The 16099-nt window shown below is 42.6% G+C and overlaps 1 protein-coding gene across 3 annotated transcripts in view; it reads left to right on the top strand.

The window, feature by feature from the left end:
- Positions 1–16099, top strand: part of TGFBR2 (transforming growth factor beta receptor 2) — a 98281-nt gene that overhangs the window by 39186 nt on the left and 42996 nt on the right. For all 3 annotated transcript variants that reach the window (XM_049870677.1, XM_049870674.1, XM_049870675.1), the window contains 2 exons: positions 2086–2254; positions 7799–7989. In XM_049870677.1, coding sequence (XP_049726634.1) covers positions 2097–2254; positions 7799–7989 — 349 coding nt within the window. In that variant the 5' untranslated portion in view covers positions 2086–2096. The remainder of the gene's footprint in view (positions 1–2085; positions 2255–7798; positions 7990–16099) is intronic.

Genomic DNA, 16099 nt, shown 5'->3' with positions numbered 1-16099 from the left:
CCATTTAATTGACATTTATTGTAGCCTTATCTCCTTATCTTGCTTTATTTGACTCTCCAAACTCATAACTTAAATTATCATCATTGCCAATGGCAATGGATTTCATTGAAGAAAAGAATGGGGAATGATATGTTATACCTTTTTTAGTTTCTTAGTGGTGCAGTGGTTAAGAGTTTGGCTGCTGACTAAAAGGTCAGCAGTTCGAATCTACCAGGTACTCCTTGGAAACCCTATGGGGCAGTTCTACTCTGTCCTATAGGGTCGCCGTGAGTCAGAATCAACTCGATGGCAACAGGTTTGGTTTCTTTTGGTTTTTACCATAACAACATACCACAAGGTGGGTGGCTTGAAGAAGAGGAATCATTTTCTCACAATTATGGAGACTAGAAGTCTGAATTCAGGAAGTGAACAGGTCTGTGCCCTCCTTCTATTGGAAAGATATATCCCTGTGTCTTCCACCTTCATGGTGGCACCAGGCATTTCTTGGCATTCTTTAGCTTGTATTTAGATCCTCACACGGTGTCTTCCCCCATGTGTGACTCTCTGTGTCTGTTTTCCCCTTTTAGAAGACACCACTCAGAAGGGATTAGGAGTAGGACCCACCCTATTCCAGTATGACTTAACTGATAATATCGTCAAAAAAGGACTCTGTCCCCGAACAAGGCCACATTCATAGGTTTAGGTACAGGGGTTAGTATTTCAGCATAACTTTTGGGGGGACACAATTCAATCCGTAACACTTTTTAATTGCCCCTCAGCTTGCAATACATGTGTTGCAAAGAATAGTCTGTCTTCAATATTCTTTTTGAAAGAATACAAATGATCACATTTGTAATCACACTCTCGCCGTTAATTTGAGTGAAGAAGTTCTGTATTCGTTCCCACTGGTATAAAGAATCAAATATGAACTCCTTGTATTTATTCTAGAATTTATTCACTCATTCATTCAATTGATATTTTTGGATACCTTCTAATGTGACAGACTTTCTTCTGGGGACTGGAGATACACTGTGTAAACAAGGCTGATAAAGTCTCATGGAGCTGTGGTCATAGAGCTCACATTTTGGTGGACAGGTTATAAGCAAGCAAGCGATTGAGATGGTTTGCGCGGAGTTGTGCGGTAGTTACTTGCGGATTGTTTAAGCACGAAGAGGTGATATTTAACCAGAGACCAGGAAGGCGAGGAGAAGCCAGACACAGGAAATAGGGAGTGAAAGGCGTAAAGAAGGAAGGAACTTGGCTTCTCCCAGGAGAGGCCCATGTGTCCCAAAAGGTAATGAGTATGGAGTAAGGGGGAGAGTAGAAAGGGATGAGGTCAGAGAGGTAGCAGGAAGCAGATCCTTGAGGTAGGACTTAGATTTTATTCACCTTCATAATTCTAGTGCCTTGGCAATGCTTGATATTATGTCTTGGAGGCACTCAGTAAGTGTTGGTTAATCAACTGATTTTCCTCCTGGCAGTGGAAAGAAGTCAGTAGAGCCAGTCCCATGCCAAGAAGGCCCTTCTAGCTCCTTTGGGTGCAGGTCAGGAAAATAATGGTAGAGTCCTGCCTCATCCATGGCTTTTCCTTTCAGATGGAAGACTCAGTTTGTACTTCACAACTCTGCTGGGTTGTGACCTCCACCTGCCCATCCGAGCCATGGCTGGTGTCTGGTTCCCACACTCCCTGTGCGTCTCTGTATTTCGGGTTACTCTGCCTGGTCTGTTTCCTTGTCTAGTCACCCTGAGAAACTATAATTTCCTTAAGGATACTTTTCATTGTGCTCCCAGCACCCAGTACTATGCAGTGAGCCAACCTACATTCCTTGATTTTTGTAGAAAAAGGGTCCTACGATAATCACTGATAAATGCAAGAAGTTACTCAGCCTCCCCTCCCCACAAATACACGCCACCATACAATGGGTTTCATTACAAATTGCATATATGAGAGAAATTCTATGCTGATATGAAGGAAATATTTTGTCTTTCTCCGTGTTCATTCTCATGACATCGAGTTTATTTGAAATTGCATGCCATCTTCGGGAATTCATTGGCAGGCTGCCTGGCAGTTGAATAATTATTGAATGTGTTTTCTCTTCACCCCAGTTAATGATGACATGATGGTCACGGACGACAATGGTGCACTCAAGCTGCGGCAACTGTGTAAATTTTGTGACGTGAGATTTTCCACCTGTGACAACCAAAAATCTTGTATGAGCAACTGTAGCATCACGTCCATCTGTGAGAAACCACACGAAGTCTGTGTGGCTGTATGGTAAGGTCACCTTTTAAGAGATCTTTCTTATCCCCTTTTTTATAAGTAATGCATGCTCATAATACAAAGTCAGTGCACCTACATTCACCCAGCGGAGACACCTATCCTGTTTCCTTCTCCCTTAGACCACTTCTCTTTCAGTTATTAAATGTAGCTTTCCAGGTCTACTCACACATATATACACACACGTATTTCTGGGTGTGTGTGTGTGTGACAGTATATAAAATGATCTTATAATATTTATAATAAATCTGGGAACTCTTCCTTTCAACTTACTAAGCATTTAATCAACACCTCGCCAGCACCCCATAGTGACACCAGCCGTAAAAAAGACCAAACCCATTGCTTTTGGGTCAATTCTGACTTATAGTGACCCTATGTGACAGAGTGGAGCTGCCCCATAGGATTTCCTAGGCTTTAAATCTTTATGGAAGCAGACTGCCACATCCTTCTCCCTTGGCGAAGCACCAGGGAGCTTTTTTCTTCAGAGACAATCTTAGTTCTGTCGTGTGGAAGGAGAAATAAAAGGTGGGCTGTTGGAAAAGAGAAGCGTGGGAACCAAAGGAAGCTACTTGGTGAACCAGTAAAACAAGCCATTTCTTAGCCAGAAGCCCTGGTTGTATGACCCATATATACAACTGGACTACACCCTATCTACTGGGTCTTTCTCTTGGATTAGATTCTCCTCTGTCTCTCTCTTACTGTCTACCCCCTTAAACACACATACACACATATCTAATATAGTTCTTTATACATACACAATAGATACTCATGAATCATTTGATTAATTTATAGCTAGGGCTTGGGTACCAGAGCAAAAGATGAAAGAAAAATAGAGCTCATTAGAAGTCCCAATTTTGTAAAAATATATAAGTTCATCTCTTTTGGCAGGTTAATGGGATATAACATTTTACAGGCTTATTCTGATATTTTTAATGTATCAACTTTTTTTTTTTTTTAGTAATCTGTATGTCTCTAGGCGACTTAACAAACAAGAATATAAACCTAAATATCTCTCTACCTTTTGGGGGAATGAGTCTTTCGGGACTTTCTTCAGACCACATATAGTTAGCCTTGATGCTAGATCTGAGAACCTTGCAGATTTCCCAACATACCAGGGGATGAGCTGGTTTCTTAAAAACTAAAAGGAAAGTTAACAGCAAAAACCTGTCACGTCAGCTTGCTGTCCCTGCAAACTTCATTTATGTCCAGATCTGGGCGATGCTTTTGCAGAAAGGATTTTGACACAGAGTGTGTTCAGAGGAAAGAGACCAGTGTGATTAGAGGTTTAGAAAACATGGCATCTGAGGAATGGCTGAGGCAATTAGACGTGGTCATCCTAGTAAAGAGAGGACATGAGTTGTGTTAAGAGATACTTGAAAGGCTTCAGGTGGAAAATATGATAAACTTGCGCTACATGACTCCAAAAGGCAGAAGGAGAATCCATAAAATTTACAAGATGATAGGCTTGTGTTCAGTATGTCTGAACATTTTCACTATCATAGTTGCCCAATAGTGGGGTAGACCTTCTTCTCTGGAAAAGTCAAGTAAAGTTCAGTAGAGACTGGATGACCTTCTGTCAAATACAGTGCCGGAAAGATTGAGATGCAAGACAAGGTGACCTCGGTGCTTCTTCTTATGGTTCTGTTATCTAATGATCCTCTTCACTTAAATACCCCAGCGTGGTCTGAGAGCTTGCTTCTGCTGCAGAGAAGAAGTTCTTTTAATTAAGATATATTTCCCTGACCCATAATACAAGTCCAAATTATTAAATGTGAATGGAGTCTCTGCTAGTCTCAGAAAAATGTGAGTGGGTGGGAGAGAAGAAACCTCCCTGTCTTTCGTATGTTCTACCTATAAAGGATGTTATTTTGACTTCTTTTGGCAAAGGCATATATTCCTTTGAGGTTGGAGTGTAGATAATGAGAAGGCAAGGTATAGTGGATGCTGCGGTGAACCTTGGAAGATTCCCTTTCCAAGGTACTCACTCCCCCAAGCTCTTAGAATGTTGACTTCTGGGGACCCACCCCTGAGTCCCTACAGGGAATTCACTTCTAATGAAGGGAGCTGCTTCATTCAAGTTTGCCCACTCCTCAGCAGTGGCCACTATCCCATGACGGGTTGATGCAGGAGTACAAACACCTGACCATTTTGCCACCATTTGGGACGACTCTGAAGGGCCATCCCAGCTTCAGTGCTTCTGTAAGATCAGCTGAGCCCTCTTTTGCAACCTGCACTGTGGTTCCACTTCTCCCTCTGCACAATGCTGCTTCCTTCAAACCCTTCTATGATTTCATAGAAATCATAGAACCTCCAACTAAGAACCCAAACTAAGAAAGGAGGCTATTTAAAAAATAGCCAAATGTAGAAATTGGAAGGCTCTACCATGGTAATAATTCCCATGCCTTTACAGCTTTAGTGTTTGTTTTTGTTCATTCACTGATTCATTCATTTATTCATTTAACTAATACCTATATTGTACCCATTCCATGGAAAAGCTTATCTTCTTTCCAAGGATGGAAATATTTTGGAACCAAAATTAGTTTCATTACTCTGGTTCTTTCTCCAGTGGTTATTAATGACCTCTGCAATGGCTCATAATAAATGTTGCAGGACGAAAAAAGAAGTCTGTATTTATTTCATTGTGTTTTCCCTTTCTGTGCTCAATTGTATCCAGAGATGTTTTGCAAAGCTATCTCTGCCTGGCAGGGGGCTCTATTAAAGGAGTGAGTGGAGAAAGCAGTTAATTAAGGAAGTCACGGAGTTCCAGGAATTATTGAGTGTCTTGTCAGCACGTCTCATTCCTTGGCCTCTAGAAGCTTCTTCACATGGAGGAAGCACCATATTTTTTCCCTGGGAGCATAGAGGATTCAGCATTACTTCATTTTATTACTTAAAACAAAAAACAACCATCCCCCAATGCACACATGCACAATACCATGGGAAGGAGAGCATTCATGCACCGTGACCACAGCTTTTGCAAAGACGGCCCTATAGCTTTGAGGTTAAAATGGATAGATTTAACACTAACTAGACAATAGATAAGTGATAACTTTGGTGAAGGGTAAGACGGTATATAATACTGGAGAACAACCTGACCAAGGCAAAGTCACAGAAGCTTCATAGACACATCCAAACTCCCTGAGGGACCGAATTACTGGGCTGAGGGCTGGGGACCATGGTCTCAGGGGATATCAAGCTCAATTGGCATCACATAGTTTATAAAGAAAATGTTCTACATCCTACTTTGGTGAGCAGCATCTGGGGTCTTAAAAAGCTTGTGGGTGGCCATCTATGATACTCCACTGGTCATACCCTGTCTGGAGCAAGAGAGAATGAAGAAAACCAAAGACAGAAGGGAAAGATTAGTTCAAAGGACTAAGGGACCACAATGACCACAGCCTCCATCAGACTGAGTCCAGCATAACTAGATGGTGCCCAGCTACCACTACTGACTGCTCCAACAGGGATCACGATAAAGGGTCCCAGACAGAGCTGGAAAAAATTTAGAACAAAATTCAAACTCACAAAAGAAGACCAGACATACTGATCTGACAGAGACTAGAGAAGCCTCTGGAGTATGGCCCCCGGACACCCTTTTAACTCAGTACTGAAGTCACTCCTGAGGTACACCCTTCAGCCAAAGATTAGACAGGCCCAAAAAACAAACAGTAATTCACATAGTTCAACCATGTGTACGAGACTAAAAGGGCACACCGACCCAGGGACAAGGACAAGAAGGCAGGAGGGGATAGGAAAGCTGGATGAATGGAAATGGAGTACCCAAAGTCGAGAAGGGGAGCATGTTGACGCATCGCGGGGTCGGCAACCAATGTCACAAAACAATATGTGTATTAATTGTTTAACGAGAAACTAATTTACTCTGTAAACCTTCATCTAAAGCACAATTTAAAAAAAAAAAAAAGGGTAGATTTAAAACTATACCTCCTTTGTTGTATGATGATGTCAACTAGTTTTTAGTTCCCTAGTACCTGCCCTACAGTAAGGAGTCTGCTAGCCTGCCACTCTTCCTTTAACAGCAGGCTCCTCAGCAAGGGTTTTCACCACCTGAGCTGGGTGGAGTATCCATTTCAGCCCTTGACCTTGAGCTCTTTCACAAAGGGACACACAAGCTTCTGGGCTACATGGATGTCATAAACACCGCCTCCATTCCTGTTGGGCTGTTCCATCCTCACCCCACACCCACCCCACTCTTCTTATCCCCTTGTTTTACATATTGGCCTTTAGTGTCCTCTGATGTATGCATAGAAGTAATGCAATTAGGCACTAAGAACCTGGGACTAGTTGAAGTTGTTTCTCTTTCTCACCTGAGTATGACCCAAGTTTGTCTTTGCTTTTCCTTGCTGTGAGCAGTGGGTTTGTGTGGGGAATCGAAGGTGCAGGCTGGTGTGTGTTGACTCCCGTGTGCATTTATATGCATGCCCTCAGAATCCTTCCTGTAAGAAGTTTCAACTATTAAAGCTGATGGAACCTATCACATCATTTAAGGCTGAATTAGCCCTTCCCTAGGCTCCACCTCTAAGTATAGAGCATACCATTCAAGACAACAGGTACGTTGCATCTGCAAAGGACAGAGATGAGAGGGAGGATATCAGGCCACCTTTGTTGGGGAGAGTTATCCAGGATGGCATGTTTATGAGGAAAGCAGAGGGAAGTATGCAGAGAAGTAATACACCTCTCCCAGGATGCCAGATTTTTATTTGGGCTTTTTCAATTATATTATTGGGCATTAATCATGTCATTTTTAAAATGTGATTACTATTAGATCCATTCGAGCATTTCCCAGGACCCAAGTAAAGTGCCACTTGAAAGATTCTCTGAGCCCTTAGCTGGGTTAGGCTCCAAATATAGGATGCGAAGGGCTAGTCAGTGTCAAGTATTTCACTGAACACCCTGCAATGCCTTCCCATGTGTTTTAATATTTTTTTTCCTCAATTGTTCCCATCGAGAATTCGGGAACCTAATTCTTTATTTGGAAGGATTCTTCCCTTTTTTTCAGACAGCCAGCTGCTGACATGGCATATGCCCTCACACAATGCCCAGGGGCCCGGCAAACAAAAGCAGAGGGACTGTGATTGCTTTCCCACGCGTGCTCTTTGAGAAGAGTTTAGCCAGATATGAGCCAGATTCTGCCAGATAAACTGGGGATGCCATCTCAGCCCTACAGTACATTCAGGACAGAAGGCTTAAAGTAACCCTGAGTACCTGGGAGTCTTCTGTTCTCCCATGCCCCCTTCCTTTAATGAATTAAGACTTAATACGTGCAATTCTCCAGAAGGACAGTCCCCAAGGAAAGCCCTCCCATTTATAATCATAAGTGAGTTCTGAGCATAAGCAAAGGAAAAACAGAAACGAGTCAAAGAAGCACAAGAGACCACAGAGCAGCCTGCTCATGTGAGACCACTGGAACCAGCTGCCATTGTTGCAAACAACTTACACTCAATATGGTCCAGATTGAAATTGTATTCATTCATTTTCTCTCTCTCTCTCTCTTCCCCTCCCCCATGACCCTTTGCACCCTAGGAGAAAGAATGATGAGAACATAACACTAGAGACAGTTTGCCATGACCCCACCATCGCCTATCATGGGTTTGTCCTGGATGATGCTACTTCTTCAAAGTGTATTATGAAGGAGAAAAAAACACCTGGCGAGACCTTCTTTATGTGCTCCTGTAGCGCTGAGGAGTGCAATGACCACATCATCTTCTCTGAAGGTGAGTTTTCTTCTCCCGGGATCCCAGGCCTGTCTTTCTCGGTGTCTGCAGTCTTATGACTGCATCCTCCTTTAGCTGATTCTGAAGAGAGCTTAGGTTCTGTGGCTTGGGAACGTATTCACCTGGTGGTAACAGGAAGTAACCACAGTTGGTTCTGGTCCTTATTAAATCTGGCTCATTGGGGCCCACGTTATTATTTCTCTTTTGCAAATGGTTTTGTCCCCTAGAGCAGTGGTTCTCAAAGTCCCTGGACCAGAACCATCGTGACCCCCTGGGAACTTGTTAGAAATGCAGATTTTCAGGCCCCACCCCAGATCTCCTGAATCAGAAATTCTGAGCTAGCTCCCATTCCTCTGTGTTTTAACAAGACCCCCAGGATATTCTGATGCAGCTAATGTTTGAGAACCACTAATCTAGAGACTTAAAGGGAGCTCTTTGATCCAGGAGAAGAGTCCTCTTTGAGTGAACTCAATTGATTTCTTACATATATTCCTAGAAGGCTGATCACAGCCCCGTTTGAGAGAAGAACTGAAGTGCAGAGGGAAAGTGATGAGCCAAGGTTTACCCATCAAGCCGGGGAAAGACTAACTTAGAAACTCACCATCATCTTTGAAGTTCAGCATTCATTTGGTGTCTTAGGCTGGCTTCTCTAGAGAAGCAAGGCCAGTGCAGTGTATAAATATGTACATATATAGAGATTTATATAAAGGAAATGGCTCACATAGCCTAGAGGCTGGAAAGTCCCAAGTTTGTGGGTCAGGCTAGAGGCTTCTCCTGGCTCAGGTAGCCGAGGTGCACCCGAATCCAAGATCGGAAGGTCAGATAGCAGGCCTCTGGCTCATAGGCTGTGGAGGCTGACGAGTGCCAAGATCAGGTAAGATGGCAGGTAAGCTGCCAGCTCAAGTCCCCAAAACCGGAGGTCAGATGAGCAGGAGCCAGCTGCAGGATGTGGAGCAACCAAAAGCCCATAAGCCTTGACAGAAAGTTCACCTATAGTGGATGCAGGCCACACCCCCAAGGAAACCCCCTTTCAACTGATTGGCTGCTCATCATGGATGGAGGTGATCACATTATTTCAGATCTTATTATGGAGGTGATTACATCATTAAAAAGCTGCCAGATTATGTCGTAACTGCCAAGCGACTAAGGAGGTGATTACATCATTAAAAAGCTGCCAGATTATATCATAACTGCCAAACGACTGAGGGTCATGGCCCAGCCAAGTTGACACACAACTTTAACCATCATACTTGGCTTAAAAGGCAGATACACACTCTACTCTCAATTTAAAAAAAAATTACAATGATTTTGAATCATAAAGTAGTTATCGTTATAAAAATTCACATAATCCAAGTGTGTACAAATTTTAAAATAAAAGTACTTTTCCCACCTCTCCTCACTCCCAACCCTGTAGATAACCAATACTGATGGTTTGTTGAATGTACATGTGTCTCTCATTAATTCATAGTTTTTCTGTCTCCCCCCCTCCTCTCCTCCTCTCCCCCTTTCCTTCCCTCCCTCCCTCCTCTCATCCATCCATCTTTTAGTGCAAACATTTGATCATACGGTAAACATTATTTTGCAATTTTTTTAAATCAATCACTTTCACACCTTCTAAGCAAGTCAGCATATATAGATACACTGCATACCTTTTCATTGTTTTCTAGAATTCCATAATACTTGTGTATCTTCCATGATTGATTTAACCATCTTCCTATTGATAAATTATTTAGATGTCTCCAGTCCTCCACTTAATGCCAAATTGAATATCTTTGCACATGTATCTTGTACATTCGTGCTAATATTTCTGCAAGATGGGCTCCTAGACGTGAAATTTCTGAATCAGAAGTTATGCACATTTGGAATTTGGATAACTATTAAATTGCTGTCCCCCCAAAAAATGATGTCCAAGTGTGTAGATTTTCATGTTACCTTCTCTAACACTGATTATCAGTCTTTTAGTTTTGCCAGTAAGACAGGGAAAATAATCCTGTCTTGGTTCTATGAATGTAAATTCAGAGTGGGAAAAGATTATTTTAGTCCTCAATTTCTTGGCCCCCAAATGGGTCTGATTCAATAAAACATCCTTTTGAAACACAAGTGCTGGGTCTACATGTTATCCCTGCTACTGCATATGCCCCGCTGTGGAAGCGATGTGTTCCCACACGTTCTGTGCCTGGTGCTCGGCAGCGCTACAGACCCGCCTCTCTTTCTCTGTGCCCTTCACCCACCCCCACTTCAGTTTCCCTCCTTTCATGCCCAACTCTCCACCTATGCCAGCTTCTCGGTACACTTACAACTGGTATGCACATTTTGTTGGTACACCACTTCCCAAATCACCCTCCCTGTTTTCCCATCCTATAATTACTCCATTTCTCTCAATTTCTTCATAGGATTTCAGTTAGGAGAGAAGACATAAATAGATCAAATCACACTGATGCATAGTAGGACCCCTGGTAGCACAGTGGTTAAGAGCTCAGGCTGCTAACCAAAAGGTCAGCAGTTCCAATCCACCAGCCGCTCCTTGGAAACTCTACGGGGCAGTTCTACTCTAACCTATAGGGTTGCTATGAGTCAGAATCGACTTGATGGCATGGTAACACCTGATATCTTCAAAGAAGGCCTAGGCTAAGCCAAAGGAATTAATCTCTAATGGTAGAATGCCCAGGCATGTTTACTGCCATCTCTGAAACTTGTCTGTACTTGGCATACTGGTTTGTCCACATGGAATAGTTTATTTCATCTGAAATGACAAAAGTTGACTAATGAACTGCAAGTTGGATTATATATATGACTGTATACCCTTAAGATATTAATGCCTTTAGTTTTCAGTGTATTTTGACTTAGGTGATAATTATAGGTCTCCATTCATATTTTCCTTCTTATTCATCATCAGACTAATTTTTTGTTCCTTGAAAGGTAAGATAATCCGCTTAAAGGCAATTTCTCATTGTACAACTTAGGAAACCTTGTACAGTTGATGACTCAGATGTCTGAATGCTTTGTAGAGTCTTCTAAAATGTTCCAGGCGGGGTGCAGAGGGTGAAAGGTGTTGGCTTTGCTTTTTAAACATCTTTCACCCCCACCTGAAACAGTGTAGATATTAGAAACAACATTTTGGGGGATCCATTTCTCCTCTTATTGCCACCTCTTTTATACCAGAGAAATGAAAAATCTTAAAGCAATTTTTATTTTTTCACCTCAAGTCAGCCAAAATGGCAAATGCAGAAGCTCTGGAGTGCTTTACGCCATTTTATGATCATTACAGTACTCTGTTCTCCTTGCCAGATACCTGATCTGCAAACACACATGGATAAGAATTACTTACATCGTCCGCTTTTCCTAAATAGGTGAGGAGAAAGAAGTTAAGCCTCAAGATTTCTCTTCTTTATTGATGTAGATCTTTATTTTCAGTGCTGATATGGATGACAGCTAATAGTCAGAGAGAAGGTGCTATTGCTATGCAGGGTGCTAAGCCCTTGCTTTCCATGGCATGGCCTCATTTCGTCCTTACAGCCACACCCCGAGGGAGGCCCTGTCAGTATCCTCATTTTATGCATGAGAAAACCAAGCTTAGAGAATTTCAATGATATTTCCAGGATGAAACAGCTAGTGGATGGCTGGGCAAGGCTTTATAATGGGCTGTAGGAGAGAGACCTGGCAGTCTGCTTCTGTAAAGATTACAGCCTCGGAAGCACTGTGGAAACCCTATGGGAAAGCTCAGTTCTGTCACATGGGGTCACTGTGAGTCCATATAGACTTAATGACCCCTAACAACAGCAACAACAACAACGATGACATGTATGGCACTAAAACCTGTGAGAGTCTTCCATCTTTTCTTCTTCCCTCCCTCTCTCCCTTCCTTCCTCTCTTTTTATTTCCTTCTTCCTCTCTTATTCTCTATCTATCCATCTTTCTCTCTCTGTCTTTCTAAGTAGAAGATATATGTACACGTTTAAAAAGTTCACGTGCCACCCCTGTATTCACCAAAACATTGAGTCCATTAGAAGGAGGGAATTTGTACTGGCCATTACTGATGGTCTGGTGACAGCTGTCCATCAGAGAAGACCTGTCAGGCTTCAGGACTGAAAGGAGCATGAGACAGGAGGGGAGAGAATCCAGAATTAACAACTGTCCTGTTTACTTGCAAATGTCATACCCATTGTCACCTTCAGGGCAGAATACTGCAAATATAATATGTGGTTAATGATCTCTGACTGAACCTCTAAGAATCAAACTCAACCACTCACAGTTTTGTTCATTCCATAAATGGTTTCCAAGTGCAGTAAATATACTTCATTTTCATTGCAGAGCACCGACATGCGGGGGATGTCTCTTGCTTTAGGCAAGATAGAAAAAATCCAGTGTAATGATTAAGGGGGGTGGTAGAGCTGGGTTTCCTGGACTTTAAGTTGAATCTACCACTTATTAGCTTTGCCACTTTGACCTGACACCTATTTGCTCCAGTTTCCTAATCTGTGAAATGGACATAAAAAGTAGGGGTTGTGATGATTAGATACGTTGATACATGTAAAGTGCATACAAGAGTGCTTGGCACAGAATAAGAAGTCACTATTAGTTTAAAAAAAAAAAATTAGTTTTTAGTATTATTAGGGCCTTTTGTAGAAGATTTGGAACTTTCGCTTGTCTGAAGGCTGGCAGGGGAGTCCTTGGGTGGCACAAATGGTTAAGCATTTGACTGCTGGCCAAAAGGTTGCCGGTTCAAACCCACCCAGAGGCACCTTGGAAGACAGGCCTGATGATCTGCTACCCAAAGGTCACAGCCTAGTAAACCATGTGGAGTAGTTCTACTCTGCACACATGGGGTCACAATGAGTCAGAACCAACTCAACAATAGCTAACAACAGCAATGAAGGCAGAAAGCCTTTATTTAGCCCTTGGGTCTCTTCTAGAATTGAGGATAGTTCAATTTTTTTTTTTTAATAAACTTTTTATTTTAGAATACTTTAAAATTTATGGAAAATTTGCAAAGAAAATTTGCAGACAGTTCCCATATAACCCTTGCCCAGCTTCAGTCTACATTAACATTAGCATTTTACATTACTGCGGTACATTTGCCCAAACTAGGAAACCAATGTTGGTACGTTGCTGTTAACTAAATCCCAGAATTGACATGGATTTTGCCCACGTTTCCAGTACTGTTCTTTCTGTGTCCCAGGATGCAGTCAATGATACCACATTGCATTTACTCATCGTGCATTCTTAGGTTCCCTTGCTCTGTGACATTTTCTCAGTCTCTCCGTGTTTTCCATATTTTCCATGAGCTTGAAAGTTTTGAGGAGTTCTAGTCAAGTATTATCAGGTTGCTATGAGTCGGAATTGACTCAATGGCAATGGTTTGTTGTTATTATTTTTTTATTCAAAAAATTTATACACAAATTGTTTTGTGACATTAGTTGCAATTCCTGCAATGTCGCCACTCTTTCTCTTTTGCTTTCCACCCCAGGTTCTCCATGTCCATTTTATCCAGTTTTCTTGTCCTTTCCTGCCTTCTTGTCTTTGCTTTTGGATGGGTGTTACCCATTTGGTCTCTCATACTTGATTGAACTAAGAAGGGTGTTCCTCACATGTGTTATTGTTTGTTTTATAGGCCTGTCTAATCTTTGGCTGAAAGGTGGGCTTTGGGAGTGGCTTCAGTTCTGAGTTAGCAGGGTGTCTGGGGGCCATAGTCTCTGGGGTTCCTCCAGTCTCTGTCAGACCAGTAAGTCTGGTCTTTTTTTTGTGAATTTGCATTTTAGTCTATGTTTTTCTCCTGATCTGCTGTGATCCTTGTCAGAGCTGTCAGTGAGGGTAGCTCAGTTTTGACCATGGCATCTGAACAGAGTATTCACACGCCTCTCAGAATCACAAGGTGTTTGGAGAGGGTTGTTTTGCTTTAATCTCTGCCTCACCCAGCGTCTCTTTTTCTCCACATGCCTTCACAGCGGAAAGGGGAGCATGCTGTGTCTAGGGTTGCTAATCAAAGCTAACCACATCCCTGATATCATTGGATAATATTACAAATTAGGCACGTTGTTCCTGTTTTGACTCAGAATCACAGCAGGAGGCAGCTAAATAAAACTAGCACGACTCGAAAGTGCCTTTCAGATCAGTAATTAGGATAATCGCAGCTCTGTTCTGGCCAAAGGGATTCGTTTCCGCTCTTTTTTCCAGAGGAAGGCTTGTTTGTGGTCAGGTGGCCGCCTCTTTGAATGGCCCAGCCACTGTTGACCAACTAATGATGACAGTGGTACCTCTCACTTAGGGTCGTTGTTGGTATTAAAAGACATAATGCTTGGGAGACCCCAGCACAGCAGCTGGCACGAAGTACCTGTCTCCTTTCTTATTTATTCTCCCCTTGGGTAAAGAGAAGTGCTGGTAGCTCAGGGGTTAAGAGCATGGCTGCTAACCAAAAGGTCGACAGTTTGAATCCACCAGCTGCTCTTTGGAAACCCTGTGGGGTAGATCTACTCTGTCCGGTAGGGTCTCTATGAGTCGGAATTGACTCAATGGAAGTGAATTTTTTTGTGTATGAGTAAAGAGAATGCTCTATGCCCAGGAATATGCCCCTTGTGAATGAGGCCCTTCCTGCTCAGAGTGTTCACAGAGCAGTAACACAGTCCACAGTGATTTGTTTGCACATTGAAGTGTGAGAAACACCGGTGTAAACTAGCCCAGGCTGGGATAGAACCAGAGATGTGGGCCTTGTTAACTTCATGCTACTGACTGGCTGAGCTAATCGAATAAATTGGGTCTTAAGCCTGGTCATAAAATGAGATACTTATTTAAAGGAGCCCTGGTGGCGCAGTGGTTAAGTGCTTGGCTGCTGATGAAAGGTCAGTGGTTCAAACCCATCAGCCACTCCGCAGGAGTAAGATATGGCAGTCTGCTTCTGAAAGATTTACAGCCTTGGAAACCCTAGGGGCCAGTTCTGCTCTCTCCTATGGGTTGCTCTAAGTCGGAATTGACTGAACAGCAAGTCCAACTCATAGTTTGATATATTTATTTAGTTCGATATACTTCTTTTGTTCATTCATATACTAGAACTTCTCGGTGAAATGTGGGTATTTTTCAGCATTTTTAATGTATTCCCCAAAGTTAGTCCTAGTGTGGATCAGGATGTAGAGAAGATCGGGCATGTTTTCAGTAAACATCTTTGTTTTCCACCATAATGTTTTGGAAATTTTCTGAGGGATTGTCCGCTAACATTTCCCAAAGCACAAAGACATTTTGGAATGTTTTCAAAATGCATTTTAAAGTTGTTCTGAACTGAATCTATAAGGAGCTGTTTGGTAGCCCCAGGAAGCCCTGGAGGAGTAGTGGTATGGCATTAAAGAAGACTTGTCCTGAATCAGTTTGCTCCTCAATTGTTTGTTATGGTTATCTGCTGAGTTGAGTGTGTGGAAAGCAAGAAGATGACCCATGAGAGAGCAAGAGAGGTTGGCTCACAGACGACAAGATGCCTGGCCATCCCACCTTGCCTCCTTACTTAGACTGAACTGCTTATTCTTGAAATTGAGAGGCATCATGGCCATGCAGGAAAGAGAAATAGCGTTGTACTCAAGTCTCAGACTTTGAAACATTTGGTTGCAAGGCCAGGGGCCCATATTCTTCCTTAATGGATGAGCAGACTGTGGGACCTTCTAGAACCATAGCAATGATGATTGCTGCCCTGTATTGAGACTCTACTGTGGATGCACTAGCTATGCTAACCATTTTCAGATGTTTCTTACTTCAGAGAGTCATAAAATCTTTATGCCAAGAATGAAACCCATGAAATTAGCTCATCCAAACTTTTCATTTTACAGACAGAGAAATTGGGCTGAGAGAGTGGCATGAGTTTCCCAAGATCCCACAGTTGGTACCCCACCTTTTGGTCACAGGAGAAGGGGAGAATCTTGGGTCTTTCTCCAGAACACCCTCTCCCTTCCGTGTTTAGGAGTATGGGACGTGGGGGAGGGTGTCTTATCAGTCCACACCTACAGGAAACACTCCCATTACATAAGAGGGGGCCAGTCCTGTGACCACATGACCGTGCCCTAAATTTCAGCCCAGACTTACCACTCAGCATGTCCTTGGCAAGAAGTACAACCTCAGGCTTACATTGTTC

Source organism: Elephas maximus, chromosome 27 (assembly GCF_024166365.1).
Source record: "Elephas maximus indicus isolate mEleMax1 chromosome 27, mEleMax1 primary haplotype, whole genome shotgun sequence".
NCBI lineage: Eukaryota > Metazoa > Chordata > Mammalia > Proboscidea > Elephantidae > Elephas > Elephas maximus.
Note: the sequence above shows the minus strand (reverse complement) of the source record. Positions and strands in the feature narration are given on the sequence as shown.